The sequence below is a fragment of the Chrysemys picta genome, chromosome 23, assembly GCF_011386835.1.
Source record: "Chrysemys picta bellii isolate R12L10 chromosome 23, ASM1138683v2, whole genome shotgun sequence".
Classification (NCBI taxonomy): domain Eukaryota; kingdom Metazoa; phylum Chordata; order Testudines; family Emydidae; genus Chrysemys; species Chrysemys picta.
Genome location: NC_088813.1, coordinates 11,753,764 through 11,775,970, shown reverse-complemented (window position 1 = coordinate 11,775,970; position 22,207 = coordinate 11,753,764). Strand labels below are relative to the sequence as shown.

The 22,207-nt window shown below is 45.0% G+C and overlaps 1 protein-coding gene across 2 annotated transcripts in view; it reads left to right on the top strand.

Moving 5' to 3' along the window:
• Positions 1 to 4,125, top strand: part of CLIC4 (chloride intracellular channel 4) — a 58,041-nt gene extending 53,916 nt beyond the window's left edge. For both annotated transcript variants that reach the window (XM_005302063.5, XM_042844700.2), the window contains exon 6: positions 20 to 4,125. In XM_005302063.5, the coding sequence (XP_005302120.1) occupies positions 20 to 184 (165 nt within the window). In that variant the 3' untranslated portion in view covers positions 185 to 4,125. The remainder of the gene's footprint in view (positions 1 to 19) is intronic.
• The last annotated feature ends 18,082 nt before the right edge of the window (positions 4,126 to 22,207 follow it).

The following is a 22,207-nucleotide window of genomic DNA, read 5'->3' as shown; positions in this document are numbered from 1 at the left end:
TTTTCTTTTTTTGTTCTAGGTGGTTGCCAAAAAATATCGCAATTTTGATATTCCCAAGCAAATGGCAGGGATTTGGAGATACCTGACCAATGCCTACAGCAGGGATGAATTCACCAATACTTGTCCCGGAGACAAAGAGATTGAAATAGCTTACAGCGATGTAGCGAAGAGACTCACTAACTAAACAGCACTTGCAAAAGAGATGACTTCTCACATATTCCATAACAGAATGCTTCTCCTAACAGACTGCTCTTTTGCATATAAAATAACAATTTATTTTGCATGAATTTGCAGTTATTCAATGTTACGTTGGATAGAGCAGGTACAGTAATTACCTAAAATTTGCAAAACAGGAGTAATGAGGCTTGTTTTTCTTTACCTTCTTTAGCAGCAAATATGAAGATTATCATTAATTCAGTTTGTTTAATGTTGCATTGGGGTACCCTAAACACCCCAGCATAAAGGGTTATTTTCCTCCACTCCTTTTCTTTATCTATTAACTATAGCTAAACTTGCAAACATTTGGTCCATTTCTGTGTAGACACGCTTTTGAAATTCACTAATTGGTCCACAATATTCTCTTGGTATATGGTACAAGAAATATTTATGTATTTTGGAATTTACTACTACTTAAAGGTTTGCATATAGGATAAAATAGTTATCTACAACATACTGATCTGTACCTGCTTGTCTATCCCAGTCATATACCAAAGGATCTTATTTCCAAAAAAGCCTTTTGCAGAATACTTGGCAATATATATATATATTAAAAAAAAAAAAAGACAAAAAAATACTGTTAAATAACTGTTGGATTACAAACAATCCCCCCCCTCCCCCCCGAAATATGGCCATCACAGACCCAGATATGAATGCCCCAAACTGCAGGAGTTGGGATCTTGGTCTGAATTTTGTTTAGGGGCTTCTCAGAGACTGTGTTTAGGTCTGGGCCTTCTGGAGCCCAATGAGCGCTAGTAATGGTTGGTGCTGTCTGAACTGAGTTTTGGGTCACACCAGATAAACAGGTCATTTTGATGGCGCATCATGAAGAAACCAAAAGAGCTAGACACCCACCATTGGTTCATTTTAAGAACTGCAAGTGGCTGCTTTTTTGGTAGTAAAGAGCCTTTGTTCTGTGTAGGTCGTCTTAGTAACATTTATTTAGGAAAACTGTGCTGTCGTCAACAATGTACATGTAAACTTTAGGGTTCTAGTTGACAAATAGCTACTGTATATGATAGCTAGGAGTGCAATGATTAGCAATGCAAGACTGACACACACACACACACACACACACACACAGCAGCTAGAGTAGAAATCTTGCTGAGAATTTTTTAAAGATTTTTTTTTCTGAAGCATGTGTAAGTGACCTTTAAAAGAGAATATTTGCCTTAACATACAATATGCATTTTTCTAAACGAAAAGCCCTCTCTTGTTTTCTCTTTAAAAGTAATGCTCTGTGAAGTGCCAGCCTTTCTAGGAATTAATTTATCCCCTGACTATCACTTGTCTACATACCTGGACGGCAATTTTGCATATCCGTAATCATTGCACTACTCTACATTTAGGTTTTCTGCAGCAACACTGAGGAATAGCACTGCAATTTTCTAAAAAGCAATTTTCAAATATTTCTAAACCAGGGAATGGTTTTCTTTTTTAATACAAAAAGGCAAGGTTTTGATGCATGAAATAAATTACTAGGTTATTTTAGAGGCCATCAAACCCTACTCCAAAGAGCATTAACCTATTTTTTGTGGTGATACTTTTTTATATTTAACTGATTTTAGAAGTCTGGAAAGTGCTATTCCTTGTAGGTTGTTTTTCTGATATTAAACCTACTGCAATAACACGAAAATGCTCACAGAAACACACTTTTTTACACTAACATTTTGGTAAGCACTAGTTTTATGAAAAACAGCATGACTTTCTAAGCATCCTGCTTTTGCTACTTCACGTATCCATAAAGTTAGCTTTAAATAAGTAATAGAGTACTCCATCTTTGTATACGTGGCTTGCGGTGCCTTTGTCTTGCCTTCTTAGGTCTAGAATTCCATTATTGTAACAACTCTCAATTGTTACTTGTCTTGTCAAAGACAGCGATCGATACACTTAAAATCAAACCCTATTATGATTTATTGCAGAGGTGTTCAGGAGCTGAAAGGAAAATCTAGAGCAGCCGGGTTAAAAATGATCTGTAGCCTTTTTATATTCACTGTATCCTAAAGGCCCATTCACACCATGAATAAAGTTTGTCTAGCAGTAAAAATCTTCTTTAGGGGTTTAATACTTGCCAGTGCTACATCCAGAGAGCAATTATTTCATTTTTTGTCAGATTAAAACGTGGTTTTGTTTAGTTGTTAATAACACGAGGAGGGTAACAATGGAAGTTTATTGGCTTGGTGCTTTTTGCCTTTGTATAGCTTAAAATGCTCAACTAAAAATGGAATATAGGAATCAGTTTAATTTTGGGTATGACTTAATCAATTGAAATTCATAATCTATATTAAATTTAGATCAGGATGGCCCTTTGGAGTTGTTTTTTAATTAGTGATCAGGCCCGATTTTTTTTTGTAAACAAATTAGGCACCCTGTATGCACACAGCTTGTGTGTGTGCTGTAACTGGATGCGCATGATCATAATTAACCATTTGTATATACAGTGACCACAGTTGAGTGTACAAACTTGGTAACTGCCCACAAAAAAGCAGGCATATACACACTTACCTTGTTAAAATATCAGGCCTGTAGTCTAGTATAAACCATAGATGCTTTGTAATTTCCCTTCAATCATCTCTTAACTATCATCCTCAAAACATGGATGTTGAATAGAATATGCTACAACTAAGTAATTTTAATGGCTGACACGGTTAAAAGCTTGGGAACCAAGTTAAAGCTCTTGCTGTCTCTGACACCCATTGATGTATTTCTTGTCTCAATACGATGAGTGTCAGAGATTGGACGGCAACTAAAAGAACGCGCTTTTCCCTTCTAGTCAAAGCTCAAATGAGGCTCTGGTTGGTTCGTAACTGAAAGGGGATATGCCATGTGGTGGCCGCTTGCTGACCTCTGTGAAATGCGTTGCTGTCTTTCTGATTTCCTAGGGGATGGGTATCTGGGTTGCAAAGCATCACTATTGCTGTCCCACTTGTTGGCATCCAAAGCAGAGAGGCCAAGAACTTAGTAGAGACTGAACAGCTTTCGCCTCTACAGGTCGTCCCTGCAGGTCAGACCCGCAGGGCTTTGGCAGGGTGATGTGTGGTGGGATTAGCCAGCTGTGCTATATGTATACTATGGAAAGAGGACTTCAGTCTGACCCCAATGACCAACACTTACAGTAACCCTTATTAATGGGAAACTCCCTGTCCCCATTCCCTCCCGCGTTGACTGGAGAACGAGGTATATACGTGAATTTGGTTTTTAAACAAAGTTTTCCTTTCTGGAAAAGACTTCCTACATGTGCAAACCTGTTTGAGCGGGATGCATGTGAACCCTTGAAATGATTTCATGCACTCCAAACATTTCCTATGTGTCTGTTTTTCTCTGGCACTCAGTCCCACATGGACGACTGCAGCCGTGTAGTTGCATAATTCTATTTTCCCCATAAAATTGGTAATTTTCTGGAGCAGGTCTGTCTAAACTGATTGAAAAGACTTGTGTGCAGTTCCTTGATCAGAAAAAAGACTAAATCAACTTTCTATGCTAAGGAAGCAAATTAGTGTTTCATATCAAAGGAACAGACCCATGAAAAAAACCGACTGTGTTGAGCCAAGCCATGATATCGATCTCCATAGAACACAGTGGCTAAGAACAGCAAAATGTACTCTGCCATTCAGATAATGATTTGAACGCGTTAAACGAGAATCTTTGGAACAAAACTTTCTCTCCCAAGTCAGCCCACTTATCTTGTGACACTAATTCTTGCCTTTTGTATGTGGGTGGGATGAAGTGGGGTGAGATGCGAACTCCCGGAACTGAACATCTGGAATTGGAGCGTGGTATGCAGAAATACTTGACAAGTCCATACAGTTTATTGTAGTATGCTTATGTCTGTCACTCTCTGGATCATCTTTTACAGATATACCAGTATATTGCTGGCAGCTAAAAATAAAATTATATTTTCACTACCAAGCAGATCTTGATGTTTTTGTGTATGCACTTATCCGACTATTCAAGAGGGTGTGTTGTGATGCACTACTGTATACACTATTTTTATTGTCTGACAGTTAAAGCCAGCTTTAGGGCATACAAGTCCCAGTTTTGCCATTGGCCTTGTGACCTCTAGTTGCATTTAACCTCGGTCTATCTTTCTGTAACTAGGTATAATATTTACGCACTCTGGAGGAGTGTTGACTAGAACGAGTTTAAAAATGCCAATTTTTTTCACACAACTTTTTAAAATGATCATTTTTCAATCTTTCCAATGGAAAATCTCTTTTGATAGAAAACTTTTTAAAAATTTGGGGGTTTGGTTTTTTTAAATAACTTTGGTTTTCAAAAATTGAAGACCAAACATTTTACCAAAAAAGAAACTTTCACTTTGCAGTTTTCTTTTTTTTAAGTCAAATTTCCCATGAAAATGGTTGTTTTTTGTTGAAAAGCCATTTTTCATCATGTTCCAATAAAAAATTTCCATCTCAACTGTGGAGGGCTTAACTGATACTTTGTTACAGAAAAGAGTTTGGGTCCCGAGCTGGGATACTTCGGTTCTGAGTTTCAACCACACACCTCTCAGGACTTCTGCTTAGCAATGTTTCAGCCTGAAAACTTCCATCTTTGCTCTAACCTGTCAATACCTAGTTAAGTCGTCAATTTCCATAGGAAGGTTCTAAGAATATCCAGGGGGTTGCTAAGCCAGCCATTCATCATCTTGTTCACCATGGGGGTGTGAAGTAGATCTCACATTTGATTTACAAGGAGATTTGTGTTCTGGAGAATGTGCTTCAGGATGCAGTCACCTACACTCAACATGCCAAATGAAAGACCGTTACAGCCTTGGATGATGATGTTTGCATTCTAAAATACCAAGGCTGCCCTCTGAAAGAATTTGGAGCCTAAACCCATGCTAAGACTACATCAACACTCATCCACTTCACTGTGGATAGGTGGACTGATTGCAGGTCTAGAATGTGGTCATCCAGAAAAGAGTTTACTGCCTGTGTTGTTTTGAGGCATCCAGAAAAGGATGCAGTTCCTCCCATCAGAATGTGAACTAACTCCAGATCCTTTGGCGTTTGTGGGAGATCAGAGAGAGCCTGATTTTTGCCATAAAGAGATCCACAGTCATCTTGTACATTACCAAATTCCAGCACTTTCTTGAAATCTAAGCGGGACATATGCTGCCTTGCAAATCTGGAGAGCGGAATGAAGGGAAACAACAAGCAATCGGGGGGGTAGAACAGAAGACTTCTGCCCACACCAAGCAATATGTAAAGGATAGGTGATGAGCTTGTTTGCTTAGTGCTCTTTGCTGCAGTAAGTCTGAACTGCTCTTTATTTATTTATTTATCCTGTGTTTCTCTAAACTCTGCTTTTAAGATGCTTTAAAAATGGGTGCCTAGATTGTTAGTGCATGTAATCCCGGCTGGGTGTCCCAGCTGGAAGAAACTGGCTGGGTGGCCTCAGATGCTGTGGAGACCACTCCCCAAACAGTGCCATGAAGATGCTGGCTATGGTCAGTGTGGGCAGGGAAAGCTTAAAATCTTGAAGGGTGTAGGTGTAGTTACAAAGACACATCATGAATGTGTCACATGACCCCGACCACAGCATTCACCCTACGTTGGTTTCAGTGATGGTCCTGATCCAACATCTTTGAACTTCGGACAAGTCTGGGTCCGAACTTTGCAACTCAGACTAGTCTCGAAGGATGCGGCCCTGCTCCCAGTGAAGTCAGTTGGAGTTTTGCCAATGATGATTGCATTTGCCAGTGGGAAGGGCCAGGACTGAAGGATGCTTGAATTGCCCTCTTCTCATTTCTCTCTTTTCTACTTCAGCCTGTTCATAATGACCCATGCTGAGCCAGCCGCTAGCCATTGGTATTCGGCCAAGGAGAGATCTGGTTCTGTTGGAATATTGGTTCCCCTTGAAGTTGCACACAATGGCTGGGCTTGTATTGGCACTAGCCTTGAAAGCCAGCCTCTTGTGTGGAAATATTCTTTTGGGGGCTAATCAACTTATTTATGTGATATTTTTGCTGAACGGTGTTAGTTTATTTCTATGAACTGTTAAAATGGTTTCATTTTTACCTAGGGCTACTACATTTTTATATATATGGATTTTTAAAATCCGGAGTTGTCTTGGTTCATTCCTTTAGCAATTAGTACATTTAATGGGGCTCCAGGTTTTTATTGCCGAGAGGTTAAAAGATACTAATAGCCAAAAGCTGCTGTAATAATTGGGCTATGGAAATTCCAGAAACAATTCCCTAATTACTTCCTCCTTCACTGAACTCCCTTATAAGCGGCAGTAAAATAGTCACAAACTGGGCCAGGACACCCTGCCAATGTCTGCAAGCTGTGCCCTGGTGGAAGACTAAGGTACCTACTTTCTAAGCTAGTTTGCCTCATTTGCTCAGAGGGTGGCCAAGAATGGGTCAGGAAGAGAGTTTTTTGTGTTCCATTTTTGAGTTTTATTTCAATATTCAGGTCAGTCATAAAATCAATGGATGTAGGTGGGTCCAAAGGCTCTAGGACGGTGATGCGCAATCAGTGCTGCAAGAGGCTATCTTCTCCAGCTCCTGAAAGGCATCACGTATCCTGAGCACCCTGGCTGCCCTTAAGGGTAGGTAAAAATCTATGCCTAACAAAGGGGATGGTTTAGATGTCCGAAGTAACAGGCTTGAAATGCTCTCTGGAACCAGAGGATGGGAGCTTGGCCTGACTAACACAGCCCCACTTTCCAAGTGACATAAAACTTGGCTAGGTTAGATGATGGGAAAGACTTTCAAGTGAGATCTTTAAGTGCAAAGTAGTCCAGACTGCTCTAGGAATGCCAGAGGACATGGGGGCACTTTTCAGAAAAGCATAGGGCTTTAGTTTGGTATCCTGGCCAGAACCTCCTTCCTCATACCTCCCCCTTTGTTTTGGAATTTGCTATGCCCTGGCTGTTCACTTGCATTTTGGTAGATGTGTGCGTACACACGCCTGTGTGTCTATGTAGAAAGAGCATTGGAGCGATTTGGGGATGCTTTAGGGTGAATGTGCAGGCTAGAATTACCTATGCTGTCAATCTGGTATGGTAGCCAAGTTTACCAAAAGTAAACAGTGACTTTTGAGGGCCCAATTTAAGATACCTTAAAGGGGCCTGATTTTCAGAGGCAATGTGCTTGGCACTTTCTGAAATTAAGAGGCGTCAGGTCCTAGCCTGTCCCCACAATGCACAAACAAGTAATGTGGGATATGTAACTAAGCGGAACTTTCTTGCAGTAGATTTACAGCACTTGGTCTGGCTACATTTTTGACGAGCTCTCTCGACTGATGCTGGATGCATTCCAGGGCTGGAGAAAAGAGAGCTCATGATTCTTTGAATCAGGAGAAGAGCTGCTGTGTTCTTCCTGCTGGACAGAGAGATGAAAAAAGTTGTTAAAAGACAAAGATCAAACATGAGAACTTCAAAAACAACTGAATTAATAAAGTGGATGCCAGGGGACATTTTCAACTCTTTTGATCACTAAGACAGAGGGCTTGGCAGGACCAGGAGAAGGATTTTTGTCAGTTAAAAAAAAAAAATGAGGATTCCACATACAGAAGCTCTGGTTAAAGTAATATTGTTCAGTAAGTGAGCTTGAAGGTTAAACTGGTTGAAATGTCCCTTTCCTTCCATGCAACCAGAGTGCTCAGGAGTGGTGTTTTTCCATCTAAGGCAGAGAGGGAAGAAAGACTAATGGTGTTATGTCCCTAACTGTGAATTCATGGGGCAAAGTCGAATTGTGAATGAATGGGAAACTTTACTGTCACGTGAAGTTTATTCGACTATGGTGAAGTTATCAAGGGAACCGTGACAAGCTTCTTCAGTGGAGCCTCTCAAGACTCTGCCAAACACACCAAGGGTGTTCTGTAGGGAATAATGCTCCAGTGGAACAACGGGTTACATGAGACAGGGTCCCTTCTGTATCTGATGTTGAGGGAGCAGGCTTGGTCCTTTCTGTTTGAGCATCTCAGAACCTTAACCTGTGAACCGCCCTGGGAGATGGGTAAGTCAATGTTAGCCCCATCTTACGGAGGGGAAAGTGAGCCACGGGGATTGACTGACTTGCCCAGGATCAGACAACAGTGGTCATGATGGAAACTCAGCCCAGGAGTAGACACAGCTCTAGTTCAAACCCGATCTCCCCCCCCCCCCCCCCTCCGCGGCCTGCTCCCACCAAAAGTCAAGCAATGAGACTAACTAGGAGCTGGATCTCAACCATCACTAATTTTGCCCTTAATGTATATGCTGAGGAGTCTTGACGACAACGATTCCTCTACAGTAACAATTAGACAATGCTCCAGCCTGCATAGCTATGTAGCTTTATCTCCACACCTTCAGTGTGGGGGGGGGGGGAAAAATGAAATAAAACAAAAAAATCAGGGCTCTTTATATTAATTTTCTAGTATTTGGAGCAATTAAGGGCTCATGTTTCTCAGCTTTATGCTGTCGCTACTAGGGCTAGAAACGTCTTTTTTTTTTTTTTTTTTTTTTTTTTTTTTTAAAGTGAAGATTTCTTCCTGTATTCACATGACTCCAGGAGGCAGGGCTTTAAGGAGAACAGCAACTACTGAGATTTGTGATGAAATCTCAAGAGCTGGCAACATTGAAAACCCAAAGTAGCTGATGTTGTAATGGGAACTGAGTTTGCTGAAGCGCTCTGGTTTTGTATGTTCCAATCCAAAGGGCCTAGTCATGCGACACCCGCTGTAGCTCAGTTAGGGTAGGTCTTTACTGCAGAGTTCACTCCCAGCAGCCAGACTGCCTTTGCCTGGCTGTGAGCAGCCTTGCTGGAAAGCCATCCCTGACTGTGTCCTCATGAGAGCTGCACTTGCCCCTTTGAGTCACTAGGACTTCGTGGGGCACCCCCCAGGCTGCTTTGGGCTGCAGAGAACTGAGCCACACTGGTTCTTTTCCAGTGAATTGTGGGAGAACTTTTCTGTCCTGGGCAGCCAGAGGGAATTGTGGGAAGGCACTGGTGGATTGTCAGCACTGGTGTGGCTTAGCCTCTGTCCTTGCTGAAAAGTACATGGGTTACCAGCCCATGTGTAAGGTGGCCAGTACCGGCCAGCTCGCCTGGGTTGAAAGTGCCACCAAACTTGAGCGAGAGGGTTTTGTGTGTGGACAGGCAGGGGGTTAGGGCTAGTATCTGAGGCAGAGCCTGAATGAACTCTGCAGTGAAGACAGAGTAAATGGGGGTGTAATGCCGCTCTGCGCGCACTGTCGTAAAGCCATTATTTAACCTTACCTGAAGGAGGAGGAATTGAGGAAAGACCTCTCCTCTCCCTCTTAGTGCAGCTGTGGGAGACCGATGGGGTGGGATTGGTAACACACACAGCCCCTGCCCCTCTCTCCTGTGCGACTGAGAAGCAGGTGTTAAGTTGGCTGGGTTTCTAAATGGTTAAGCTTGTTTCTGTGCGGGGAGAGGCGCCTGCTGGCAGTTTACATTGCTGCAGGGGGGCAGTTCTGAGCATCAGAATGTCGCCGACATATTAGAAATCTTTGAAGTCTTAATCTGACATCCAGCTCGCCCGGCGCAGCTTTCATCCCTCTCCAGCGCTTCCCCAGCCAAGGCTGTTAACGGGAAACTCTAAGCCATAAATTTTGACTGTTAACATCTCCTGCAGTAAGGATTTCATAATGAGCTGAAGTCGCAGTGGAAGATGAGTGAAAGGCCTTTAACCTAGCACACGTCCTGACTGGTTAGAGCCCACCAGGGCTGGGAAGAGCTGAACTTTAGCGCTACGTTGGGGGTCGCTCTAGGTATCGCTCTGCCCTCGGTGCTGGGCTCTGCCACTGCCTCTGTGCGTCACTTGGGCCTCACTTTGCTCCGTTGACTACAACGGGGCAGTCTGGTTCATTCTCATCTGCTGTGAAATGGGGTGATGCACACCCAGTGGCTAAAGCCTGAAACAGGAGCAAGGAGCTCTCACAGCACCTGCTAAGGACCAGAGGGGGATCCATAGAAGAGTGCTGCTTACCCAAACCTGGGAGCGGAGGAGGGAGAGCTGGGTTCCCCTTATTTTAAATTCCTATACATGTCCTCTAATGCTCAGTCTCCCTACAGGTTAGTGGAGGAGGAGACAAGGCCACCTGTTAAGTATCCATTTGGGGGAGGAGGGATGCCTCAGTGGTTTGAGCATTGGCCTGCTAAACTCAGGGTTGTGAGTTTAATCCTTGAGGGGGCCATTTGGGGATTTAGTTGGGGTTGGTCCTGCTTTGAGCAGGGGGTTGGACTAGATACCTCTTGAGGTCCCTTCCAACCCTGATATTCTATGAAATTGAGGCACAGGGTTCTGTGTCTTGCCCAAGGTTACCCAGTCAGCCTCAGTGCTGGGAATAGGACCCAGAAGTCCTGCCTCTAAAGGTGCCTTGGGTGATGCTGCCAGACTAGAACATGTGACAAAAAGGGAGGCCTATTCATCCCTTCGTTTCAAGATAGAGAGCAGAGGAAACTGGGTGGGGTGGGCAAAAGACCCAGCCCAAGCTAACATTGGAAGATGGAGCAGCAGGGATAACGCCTGGGAATATTTCCTCTAGTGGAGGGACACATTGTCAGTCGATAGGAATTGAGGTCATGCTCCCATTTTTATTATATCATTGCTGTGAGCCTAATCCCTACCCAGCTTGGAATACACAGGTCTCCACAGCATCCGTTTCACCCTAAGAACTTTGTATTGAGCAATGGGCCTCTACGCTGGTTTGGCTGCCAGGGAATTTCCTGAATGACTCTTTTCATGGGAGCCCTGTTTTTTCGCATCTTTTGCTCAGCAGAAGTCATTGTGCCAAGCCACAGGCTGTAGGGAGAAAGCGTGCCCCAAGAATGAGGATCAGGGTGGGAAACTGTTCTGCTTAGAAATGCCAAGGTAGGATTCCCGATCAGTAAGAGTCTCTGACCGCTTCAATGAGGGTCCCAAGTGTTCCTCCAAGAGTTTTTCCATATGGTTTATCCAGAACATCTTGTCCAGTTCTGGAAGAACACTTCATCCTAGTCTTTGGGATCCAAAAAACTCAGTTCAGCTCCAACTCATCACTCAGGCTACGTTTTTAGGATGGAACAATTCTAGGCCTACCCTGGCCAGGCCCAGACTCAGGGTGAAACCACACTTCCAAGTCATAGCACACACTACGCTGTTTTTATACGTTTTCCCCTAGCTACTAACATCTATTCTTCTTGAACGTAAGTGGTTTGGATGTTGCACAGCTCATGTAGCGACCAATCGCTTTGCAGATTGTGTAAGGACCCATCACTTTTGTACTCACCTGATCTACATTTCAAGCGAATCAATTCAGGGGGTTTCCACTTATCTCAACTAACTTGAAAACACAGTCTCCAGCACACAGCCTAGCACACCCTTGTTTTCAGTGTAACCTGGCACTCAAATCAAGCGATCTGCATCTTTATTCATGGCCAGAATGATCTATGCCTACACCAAGCTCGTGGTTATTTATACAACAATAGGATGTATAGATCCCAACCCAGATATAGCCTGGATTGTGCTAGGTGCTGTCCATACACCTCTCTAGGTACTTGTGACCTCATCAGTACAGTATCAGAGAAGCTCCCAATCAGCAAGGGATTTCACCTGCACAGAAGCCTGATGGGGTATGGAATATTATCCCCATTTTGTAAATGGAGAACTGTGAGTTGGGGTGTATTGGTGACCTTGCCCAAGGACACATGTGAAGTCTGTTACCTCGCCTGGAACAGAACTCCAGTTTCTTGAGTCCCTGTCTGGTGCCCCTTTGACTTGACCATCCTTCCCACTCTCCCTGCTTTGGAGAGCTTGTAATCTAAGCAGACAGGACAGAGATGGAGCCGAAACAAGAGGCACGGAAAGGGGATGTGCCTGGTTTGCGCTGTCACCTCTAGCCAGAGCCGAGAATAGAACCCAGCTCTCATAACAGCCCAGTCCAGAATCGTCCTCCCCTGGCATCCCGCTGCCTCTCCAGTGTATTTGCTGCTTCCTTCCACTCCTGCTTGTCCTTTTAGGCAGCAAAAACAAACCCCGTAAGGCAGACTTGTTGAATAATCCTCCTTGGCGTGACTCAGCCATGCCGCCACTGCCTGTGCTCCAGAGCTATTTATATTTGTGCTAGCTCTTCTCAAGCTCCCACAAGTGTGTATACACAAGGAGGGAAATCACGGCCCTAGCTTGTAGTGTTGATGTAACCTTAGAGTCTCCATGGTGGTTTTACAGGCTTACCAGGCACACTTCATACCCAGGTATAAATAGTTTATTACAATAATAAAACCTAGCTCTTCTACTATCTAGTGCTTCTCAGCAGTAGATCTCAAAGCACTTTACAAAGGAGGTCAATACCAAGGGTTAGTAAATGACTGAGGTGCTTTATTAGATTGTTAATCAATTGTTAGAGAGGCCAACATGTCAGTAAGTTAAATATGGAGATATACCCCTGTCATAGAACTGAAAGGGACCCTGAGTCCAGCCCCCTACCTTCACTAGCAGGACCAAGTACTGAGTTTGCCCCAGATCCCTCAGTGGCCCCCTCAAGAATTGAGCTCACAACCCTGGGTTTAGCAGGCCAATGCTCAAACCACTGAGCGATCCCTCCCCCCAGTTGCTTCTAACCCTCTACAACACTTTTGACTGATGATGTCCTGATCATCTATTACACATATTCCTCATGCCTGCGACATGCTTGGAACATTTATTAAACAGGCTCCTTTAAGGGTAAATATTTGAATCTGAAATGGCCACCAGCCACAAAACCCAGAGGATCTGGTGTGAGAGGTCCTTTTCTGTCTGAGGTACTTCTATGGCTTTCCATAGCATCAGAGCACATGCAAGCTCTTATCTGTAACGCAGTTCATCCTCACTTACCCCCGTGAGGCAGAAAAGTGCTACAATCCCCACAGGAAGTCTGCGGAGCAGCAGGGATACCTTAACCGCTGAGCTCCCTCGTACTCTGGGCGGGTGGCTTCATGGAACTCCATGGGCCTGATTCTGCTGCTATCCACATCAGTGACAAAGCTTCATTTGATTTAAATGGGAACAGGATAGGCCCCTCTGTGAATCTAGTTTCCATGCATTTATCTTACACACTTCTTTTCATCCCCTCCCCGGGTATCAGTTTTGAAGGGCTGGGTGACTGGGAGATGTCCAGAACACGTTGGCCTGTAGAGGTCACTCTAAGCTAGTAGAATACCTCCAAAGGCTGTAGCTGTGATGGGGAAGCTTCCTTCCAAAGCCATGTGGGGTGATGCTGCTCCACAGATGGGATCTGAAACATTTTTATAGTCCCATGTCATTCCATTACTGCGGGAGCCGCTCTCTTACACTAGGGATTGGATGGCTTCCCCCCTCGCCCACCCCAAATGCCAGAAGCTGCTTTTTATTATTAGTCTGGAGAGAAGAATATGAATAAGGCGTCACAAAAATATCTCACTTCCAGTGTTAATATACCTCCTGACGCCCACATTAAAAAGTATCGGGGCGCGGGGGGGGTGTTGGAAGGAAAGGCCACTGCTGTGTACCTGATCCATTAAATTCAGGGCCAGATCAGCCACTGGACCCTAAAATGTCTTACCCTCTCCCCATGTTCCTGATGCACTTGCAGTGGGAAATCAGCAGCCCCCTGGGGAATCAAAGGGCGTTCAGGGGGGCTCTGCCTTTTATCCAGGAGCATTACAAAGGCCTGCATCCTCTGGCTAGAGCTTTCCCGCTGATCGTGCCCAGCTCTGTGTCTGTTGGCTGCTCTGAGGCTATCTCCACTTCTGGCCTTTTTCAGGGCTAAATCCTGGTCAGCGACAGTCACTGGTCATCTCCCCAGCTGAACCACTGGGGGTCTCTGCGGACTGATGTTTGCCCTGACATATGCTCTGTACTTCCTCACTGACCAGTAGAATAGGGCCCAACGTCTGCCTGAATCCATTCTGATGTCCTCCAGGTCCGACTGCTTCTTGGTGCTGAACTAGAATTCCAACCTGACTCCTCTGACCATTGTCTCCATCCACACCCAGATAGTCATTCCCCTCTGAACATCATCCAAGCCAGACGTCCATCTCCTTCCTTCCACCCTTGTGCACATGCTGCCGATTCCTTCCTGGGGCTCCACAGTGCTCTGCTCTTATCGCTCTTAGCCAGCAAACTAAAGGAGCTTCCCGCCACAGAAGAGACCACCACAAGCAGGGAATAAGCCTCCCTTTGGTCCTGTGTTGGCATTCGCTTCTTAGCCCTGTCGGTGGGAGGTTTTGTTTGTCTGGCTAGTCTTTCCTATGCAAAAGGCATTTAAATGGTGGAGGTCAGTCGAATCTAGGCGCCGCCAGGAAACCCATCACAATGGAGGTGGGTGTAGTATTCTAGATGAATACGGGGATTCAGAGCACTTACACTTTGCATCTCCAGCAGCCTAAGTATTTGCCACCCTGCGCTAGTACCTGTTTGGTGTAGCAGGCAGGACTTTCATGACTGGGCGCAGCTCAGTGCACTCACGCACCACACGCAGTAGACATCCACCATCACCCAGAGAGGAGTTTTGATCTGAGTTTGCAAATCAGGAAGAAGTTTGGAGATTTAGGGGCTCACTCTTTCCTCAGCTACCCTGGGGTAATTAACAGCTGGGGCTGGAAAAGGAGAATCAGAGCTATTTAATCTGGCCTTGGTCATTTTCTTGAAAGAAAGATCTTAGGTTGATTGAAGGGAGTTCAGGGCAGGGAAACAAAGATGATAAATGGGGGAGGGGCTGGTATAGGGCAGAACCGTTCCTCACTGCGCTAGCTGGTTTGCGTGTTGTAACCCTGGCCCTTCCCCTTTGTCTGTGTCTAGATTGTGAATCCTTCAGGGCAGGGGCTGTCTCTTTAATGTGCTTGTACAGCCCGGGACAATGGAGCCCTGAGCCTAAACATTAAGTAATGGCAAAGCTGACAAACCAATGAGGACATGCAGGGCTCCTAGCCTGCTTCTCCTCCTCACATCACTGGGTAATTGATATAACCCTGGGGAAGCACTCAAACTGCATAGATCTCCGCCACCCTCCCACAAGAGTCCTGGAAGTACCTCAACACCTGTAGGGAGGATCCAAGCACCTTGACGTCAGCGACTTTTGCCTAAGAAGTGAGTCCTCCAGGAGTTTGGCCATTCTCTCCAGGCTGGTGACAAATTCCTCTGGCTTCACTTAGGTTCAAGCTTTCCCACTGATTATGAGTAAAGACACCATGGCTGAAGTCTGGCAGATTCAGAGCTGGAGCGGAGGGCACGAGTGAGTGATGCAGTTGATTCGTGGAACCTGAGGTCCACATATAGGTTCCAGTGGCTGGGTTGGAAGCTCTGCTCTGTGTCGGTGGTGGTGATGGCTTGGCTGTGTGCAGTCCTGTGTTCTAGGCAGATTCTCATGCTTCTGCCCCTCTGCTGCCCCCGATGAACATCACTAATGTTCGGCGCACTTGGTGTCGTCCTCCCGTTTCTGATGAATTCTCAGCAGTAACTGCAGCAACACTGCAATGAGGCTATAGAACAAGTCCCCTACACTCAAGGGATGGATCCCACAGTATGTTACGTTTCCTGCATAGAAACATTTTTGTGTCCTTCATTTTGGGTCATAAGTTCGTAGGCTAGAAGGCAGCCTTAGATCATCTAGTCTAACAGCCCTTGGCCATTTGGGCCTCAGTGTATTAGTATTTTATTTGCATTCGGATTTTTACTCCGGTTTATTATTCACATTGTGGTAGTGTCTAGCAGTCCCCTTCATGGATCAGGGCTCCATTGTGGTGGGCGCTGTTCACACACACATAGCAAAAAATGGTTTCGTCCCTAAAGAGTTTACAGTGGCAGGTTTGCGAAGTATGTGTCTAGACTGCTCTGGAGACAAACACGTTTCTTTTCAGGCTGGATAACTCTTTCGGGGCTTATTTGGTCCTCTTCACCCGAGTCTCCAAGCATCTCATCATCACGAATGGATTTAATCCTCACAGACATCCCTTCTTCCCAAATGGGGCACTGAGACCTGCACAGGAGCTTGAGACTTGTCCCAGGTCATGCAAGACGTCTGCGGCTGAGCTGGGTATGGAACTCCAGAGTACCAGGCCAGTGCCCATTCTCCTAGTCCATCCTTCATGACCATGCAGAAGTCAACCTGTCACCAGAAGCATTTCCCCGTCCCAGCAATGTTTAAGTCTTTCTGCGCATGCTCGGTAGCTCCCGTAATAGCATGTTCTGTGGAGAGGAACGTGTGTGTTTGGAAAGCAACTGAGGGACCTTCCGAGCCCAGACGGCCTGGCTGGTGCACTGAATGAGAGACGATATTAGGGAGCACAGAAGACTCTGAGGTGTGCTGAGAGGAAAGACAGATGCTTGCTCCTGAATTAATGTCCCTTCCAGTTTTATCATAAGACTCACGATATGTGGTGATTTTTTCACCTGAAAGCTCCAGCTACTGGAGTCATGTGATCATGCAAGCTCTACTTTTATTTGAAAGCAAACAGGAAGAAGGTGTTGCAACAGCCTTGTGTGCGGGGTGAGTACTCACCCTACACATGGACCACCTGGAGCAGATAGCTTAAATAGCACAAGGTTTGGGGTAAGCGATGGTATTTCTGATGCATGCATCACCATCGTATACAGGTTAAGCAATAAGTCCACAGCAGAGCTGGGATTCCAGTCTAGGAGTCATGACTCCCAGTCCTCTGCTCTAATCGTTTAGGCATACTGTCTCCTGAGATGATCATATGATCAAAGCTCAACCAGCAGTTGTAGTGATGCATCAGCTAGGATCAAAATAAATTAACACATGCACAGATTGTATTTTATCAGATTCCTCAGCCGCTTCATGGTGTGGGTTTTCACTCCATCTGGATCTACCACCAATGAAATTGTAACACTCATCCTACGAGTGAAATACGCTGCTCTTTCAGCTGGTGAGATCTGAAACAAGTGGGCGTTTGTGTCCAATACCAGAGGATCTCTCAGGTTCTGAATGCTGTAAACCACTAGAAAAGTTCTGGGCTTTGTCAAAGTTTCAGAGCTGGCTGCAAAAATGGTTTATAAAGTTGCCTGGGGTGAAACCATGAAGTAAATCTGACATTTGACACACACGTGACAGCGGTTGGCCAAGCCCATCAGTTGGCCAATGTGACATGTGGTTCGAGTTCTGTGGCATTAAGTCATTTTTCACCACAAGGAGGTTGTTTTATATTTCTCCAGTGCCTCTGAGCTGAGGATCTCAAAGCGACTTTCCAAATGCTAGTTAAGCCTTACAACACCCATGTGATAATACTGACCATATTTCCTATAGACAGGTAAACCAGTGCATGCATAGGTTAACTGACTTGTCCAACATCACACAGCAAGAAGAGTTGGGTTTAGGACCCAGAAGTCCCATCTCAGGCTCCCACTGTAACCACTAGACACTGTGCCTATTACTTACTTATGGCAACTGCTACGTTCAGAGGCGAAATTGTGTTTCTGGGAACTCTTGCTAGCATGTCCCTGAAGTAAGGAAATTTTCCACTCGAATGAGAGGTGTGCATTGATGTTCGATGGTCAGGAGACTATGCACTGCAAACAGTATTCTAGTCAGGTTCTTATACAGCGCTCCCCATGGTAGTATCTGCGTCCCGTCCAGCAATGTGATGGTGATAATACTCAGCCACAGATCTCAAAGAGCTTAACAAGAGAGAGCTGTATAAAAACCTGAATAGATCAATGCGTCTTCTGCTGATCATAAAACATCACTGACGGTGGGGAAAGCCTGCCTAAGGTCACCCATAATGCACACCGATCTTGCCCACTAAGTTCACTGTGTCCCTTATAATAAGGGATGAACGCTTGACTAGCTTTGGTCGGGGGCCACCCTCTTAGGACAAACTCTCTACCTTTTATGAGTACTGGATCTTTTAGTCCATGATTTTACCTGTGATGCTGTCACTGGAGGTGTATCAAAATAGTCCATTGGTAACACTCTCTCTTCACTTTTGTCTTTTTCATGTCTCCGGTAAAGGCAAATAGCTTAACGCATCCACATTTCCAAACTTCTTACCAGCGTTGTCTACAATGCTATATTCGTAGCCTCTTATCACGGCTCATCTCTGGATTCTGGGGGATGCCTTTTGTGGCACAGCCTTGATCTCACTAAACAATGCGATCAGAAGTTTGTGATTGGAGCAAATTGTAAACCTACACCCATATATTTGTTTGTGATTGGAGCAAATTGTAAACCTACGCCCATATCTTTGTTTGTGATTGGAGCAAATTGTAAACCTACGCCCATATCTTTGTTTGTGATTGGAGCAAATTGTAAACCTACGCCCACCTATATATTTGTGAAACTCCTGCACCCCAAAGACAGCAGCTAATCCTTCTCGATCTAACTGTGAATAATTCTATTCAGCAGAAGACAGAGTCTGGGATGCAAATCCAGTTGGTTTCTCTGACCCAGCCTCCATCCAGTGAACTAAAACAGCTTCAATTCCATAAAAAGATGCATCTGAAGTCAAGATCGGTTCTTTGATAATGGACCAGAACTTCTGAGAACGTTGGCAATAGTTTAGAATCCTGAAACGCTTGTTCCAGGGCCGATTCCCAATACCATTTAAGTTACATACACAGAGGCATTAGTAAGTGTTGTTCAGCTTGGCAAAAACTTACTGTGGTAATTCAGCAAGTCTAAATAAACCTTCAGCTCTGAGCTCTTCCTTGCTGCTGGAGCATCCTTTATTGCTTTGACTTTTTCTCTCAAGGGGTGCAGTCCCTGGGCACCCACTTTATATCCCAAGTTTATCACTTCATGTGCCGGGAAGGAACACGTGTTCTTTTTCAGACACCGACCTGCTTCCTTTAGCCTGTTTAGTTCTTCTGCTAAATTTTGTCAGTGTCGTACATCTGGGGTACTGGTGACTCGTATCATCCAGATATACTGCCACATGTGGAATGCCCTGAATCAATCCTTCCAGGGTTCTTTGGAAAATACCAGGGGCTGCGGACACACCAAAAGGTAACTGATACTACTGAAGCAGTCCTGTGTGAGTATTTACAGTGATACAGTGTTTGAAACCTTCTTCCAGGATGATCTGTGAACAAATGCCCTCCTGCTAAAACTGCAAATTCCTCAGTTTTTGGAATTGGGTATTCTAATTGGGAGACCCTATTTACAGTCAACGTGTAGTCACCACATATGCGTACAGAGCCCAACACTGGCACTACTGGTGCAGCCGATTCAGACAATGTTACAGGTTCAATAATACCAGTTGCCTGTAGTTTCACTTTCAACTTTTTGTTTCATGGCAGATGATACAGAACTGGCTTTGAAATAACAAGGCATGACGTGGGCTTATGTAGATTTTAGCAGGAGCATCTTTTAAAGTGCCCAGTTCCTATTTAAATACTTCCTTAAATGTATTTAAAACAGTTTCCAGAGCTAGCTCATCTTCTGATTTCAAGTGATGCACTTTTCCTTTCCGCTCCAGTGAAAGGTCAGCCACCCACCCTCTACCGAGCAAGTCAGGGCCTGCAACCACTAGCAATGGTAGATGCCTTAGTGAGGTCTGGTGGCAACCCTTCACATTGGTGTCTCCCCAGGTTTTTACTGCTTCTCTGGTGGATGTTTTTAATTTTAGCCTGCGTTTCTGGTTCACTATCCATCCATAAGGTCTCATATTCTTCTTGGCTCATAATAGTCATGCTACATCCTGTGTCGAGCTGAAATCCTACTTCCCCCCCCCCCCATTTACACTCAATCCAGAATTAACGAGACCTCCTTTGGGAATATTTGTTTCCATTATATTATAGGTAGTATAAGCTACTTTACTTTCCTCCTCCAGGTCATGAAAGGCACCATGGCTATGAGCCTGCTTTTTTATCGTGGTTTTGTGTGTCTGAGTTCTTAGCCCGGGTCTACACTGGGGGGGTAGAGGGAGTGTCGATCTAAGTTACGCAACTTCAGCTACGGGAATAACGTGTCTTCACCGCGATGAGTCGACTGCTGCTGCTCCCCTGTCGAATCTGCCTGCGCCTCTCGCCGAGCTGGAGTACAGGAGTTGACGGGAGAGGGCTTGGGGGTCGATTTATCGTGTCTAGACTAGATGCGATAAATCGATCCCCGCTGGATCAATCGCTGCCCGCTGATCCGGCGGGTAGTGTAGACATACCCTTAGTTTTGTTCTGACATATTCTTTGAATGTGCCAAGTCCATTTGCAAATGTGACATTGTTCATTTTGAAACCTGCAAACCATTGGGGTGAATTTGCCTCCACAAGGATAGCACTCTCTGCTAGCTGATCGGATCTGTTTCCTGGGTTGCCTTGAAATTTTGTGCACAGTACTTTGTGTCTCCTGTGTGCTATTTCCATCTCCCCAGGCTCCTGTGGTTTGTATTTGTGAAGTTTGTATGTTTTTATTTGCAGATTCCATAGCCCGGGCCAATTTCAGAGCTGTTTCAAATATTAACTGTGGTTCAGACAGTAAAATCTCCTTTGCATTTTGTCATCATTAATGCCACAAAGTAATCTGTCTCTTGGCATTTGTCAGAGTCACACCATAATTACAATCTTGAGAGAGTTTCCTCAGTTGTGCCACAAATTCTCCTACTGTCTCCCTGGATTTCCCCGACCGAGAGTTAAACTTAAATCATTCTCCTGTTTTACTGGGTGTTGGGTTGAAATGGTTTTTTTTTAACAGATTTACTAGCTTGTCAAAAGTTTTATCTCCAGCCTTTTCAGGGGTTAACAGGTTTCTCATTAAATGGTAAGTCTTGGCCCCTAGCTTCATCTGTAATATCATTTATTTAACCTCACCTAATCAGGGAAAAAATAAGGTATTTCACAGTCTTCTTCCCAAGTTGGGGGTTGCGGATTAAATGGTGAAATAGTCGCAAATGATGCAGCCATTTTCCTTGTGTTTGTAAAGGCGCATAGGCCTTACTTACAGATGACTTCACAGACTTCTTTTTCTTTCTTTCTTTCTTTTTCTTTCTTTCCCTTTTTCATTTTTGTGAGTTCAGCTCCACCTCATCACCATAGGCTGTTGCATAAACCAGACGTACTCCGACTTCTTTGAGTATGAACAGGCGATGTGTGTATAACTCAGCAATAGCTCCACAGAGCCACGCTGGCCACACCTGCCAACCACGCACAACACTAGAGCGATCACACGCTTCCTATCTGCCGATTCCCTCGGCGGGTTGATTTTATTACACACATTGTGACAGTGGCCAGAACACCCCAGCCACTCACAAGAGCCAAAGGAAGACCGAGGTTTGGATTTAAGATATCCTGGGGGGGTTGGTGTCTTACCCCAAAAGACAATTCTCTTTGTTGTAACCCCTGGACTCAGTGCTGGCCAGTGCGGAAGAATCTCCCATTGGCGTTGACCAAGATGGTGTATCTAGTTTCCCAGGCTTTTGTGGGGGGGGGGGGGGGCTCAAGCCAATATAAGCTAAGTCTTTAAGGAACCCCCTAGAAAATTGAACCTCACCCTTTTTGCTGCTGTCAACACCTGGCAGCGGAAAGGCCACATAATATATTGTGTACGTGGTGCTACATGCTTATTAGCAAAAGCAAGGTTGGTGGGGGTGGGGGAAGCAGCTTTCATTCGGACTGGGAGGTGGTGAGGATTTATTAGATAAACCTTGGAAGGAAGGACAAATAGGACAGACCTGCTGTGAGGCCTTCACTGGATTCAATGGTGTTACACTTGTACAATGCTTAACATCCCTGTCTGCCGCTAGTGTCTGGATAAGAGCCTGTTGCTTAGTGACAGGTAAGGGAGTCACTCCTTTAGCTCAAGTGGTAGAGGCCATCCTAGGTTCTCTGCTCAGGGATGACCCATGGTGAGGGAGGGTGGTTGTTTACCGGTACATTAGCAATCCTGAAGACACGTGCCTGGCAAGTAGGGATCCAATCTCCAGATACAATAGACTACCCAATGCCAGAGAGCCTGCGCAGAGCTCCCAGGGCTGAATGTGGCAGTTTTTGCAGAACTGCCCGCCTTGAGAAACAAGCCGGCAGAGTGCCCATGGGGGCGGACGGGTCTTGCAACGCTGCTAATAGAGTGAAGCCACAAAGCATTTTGTG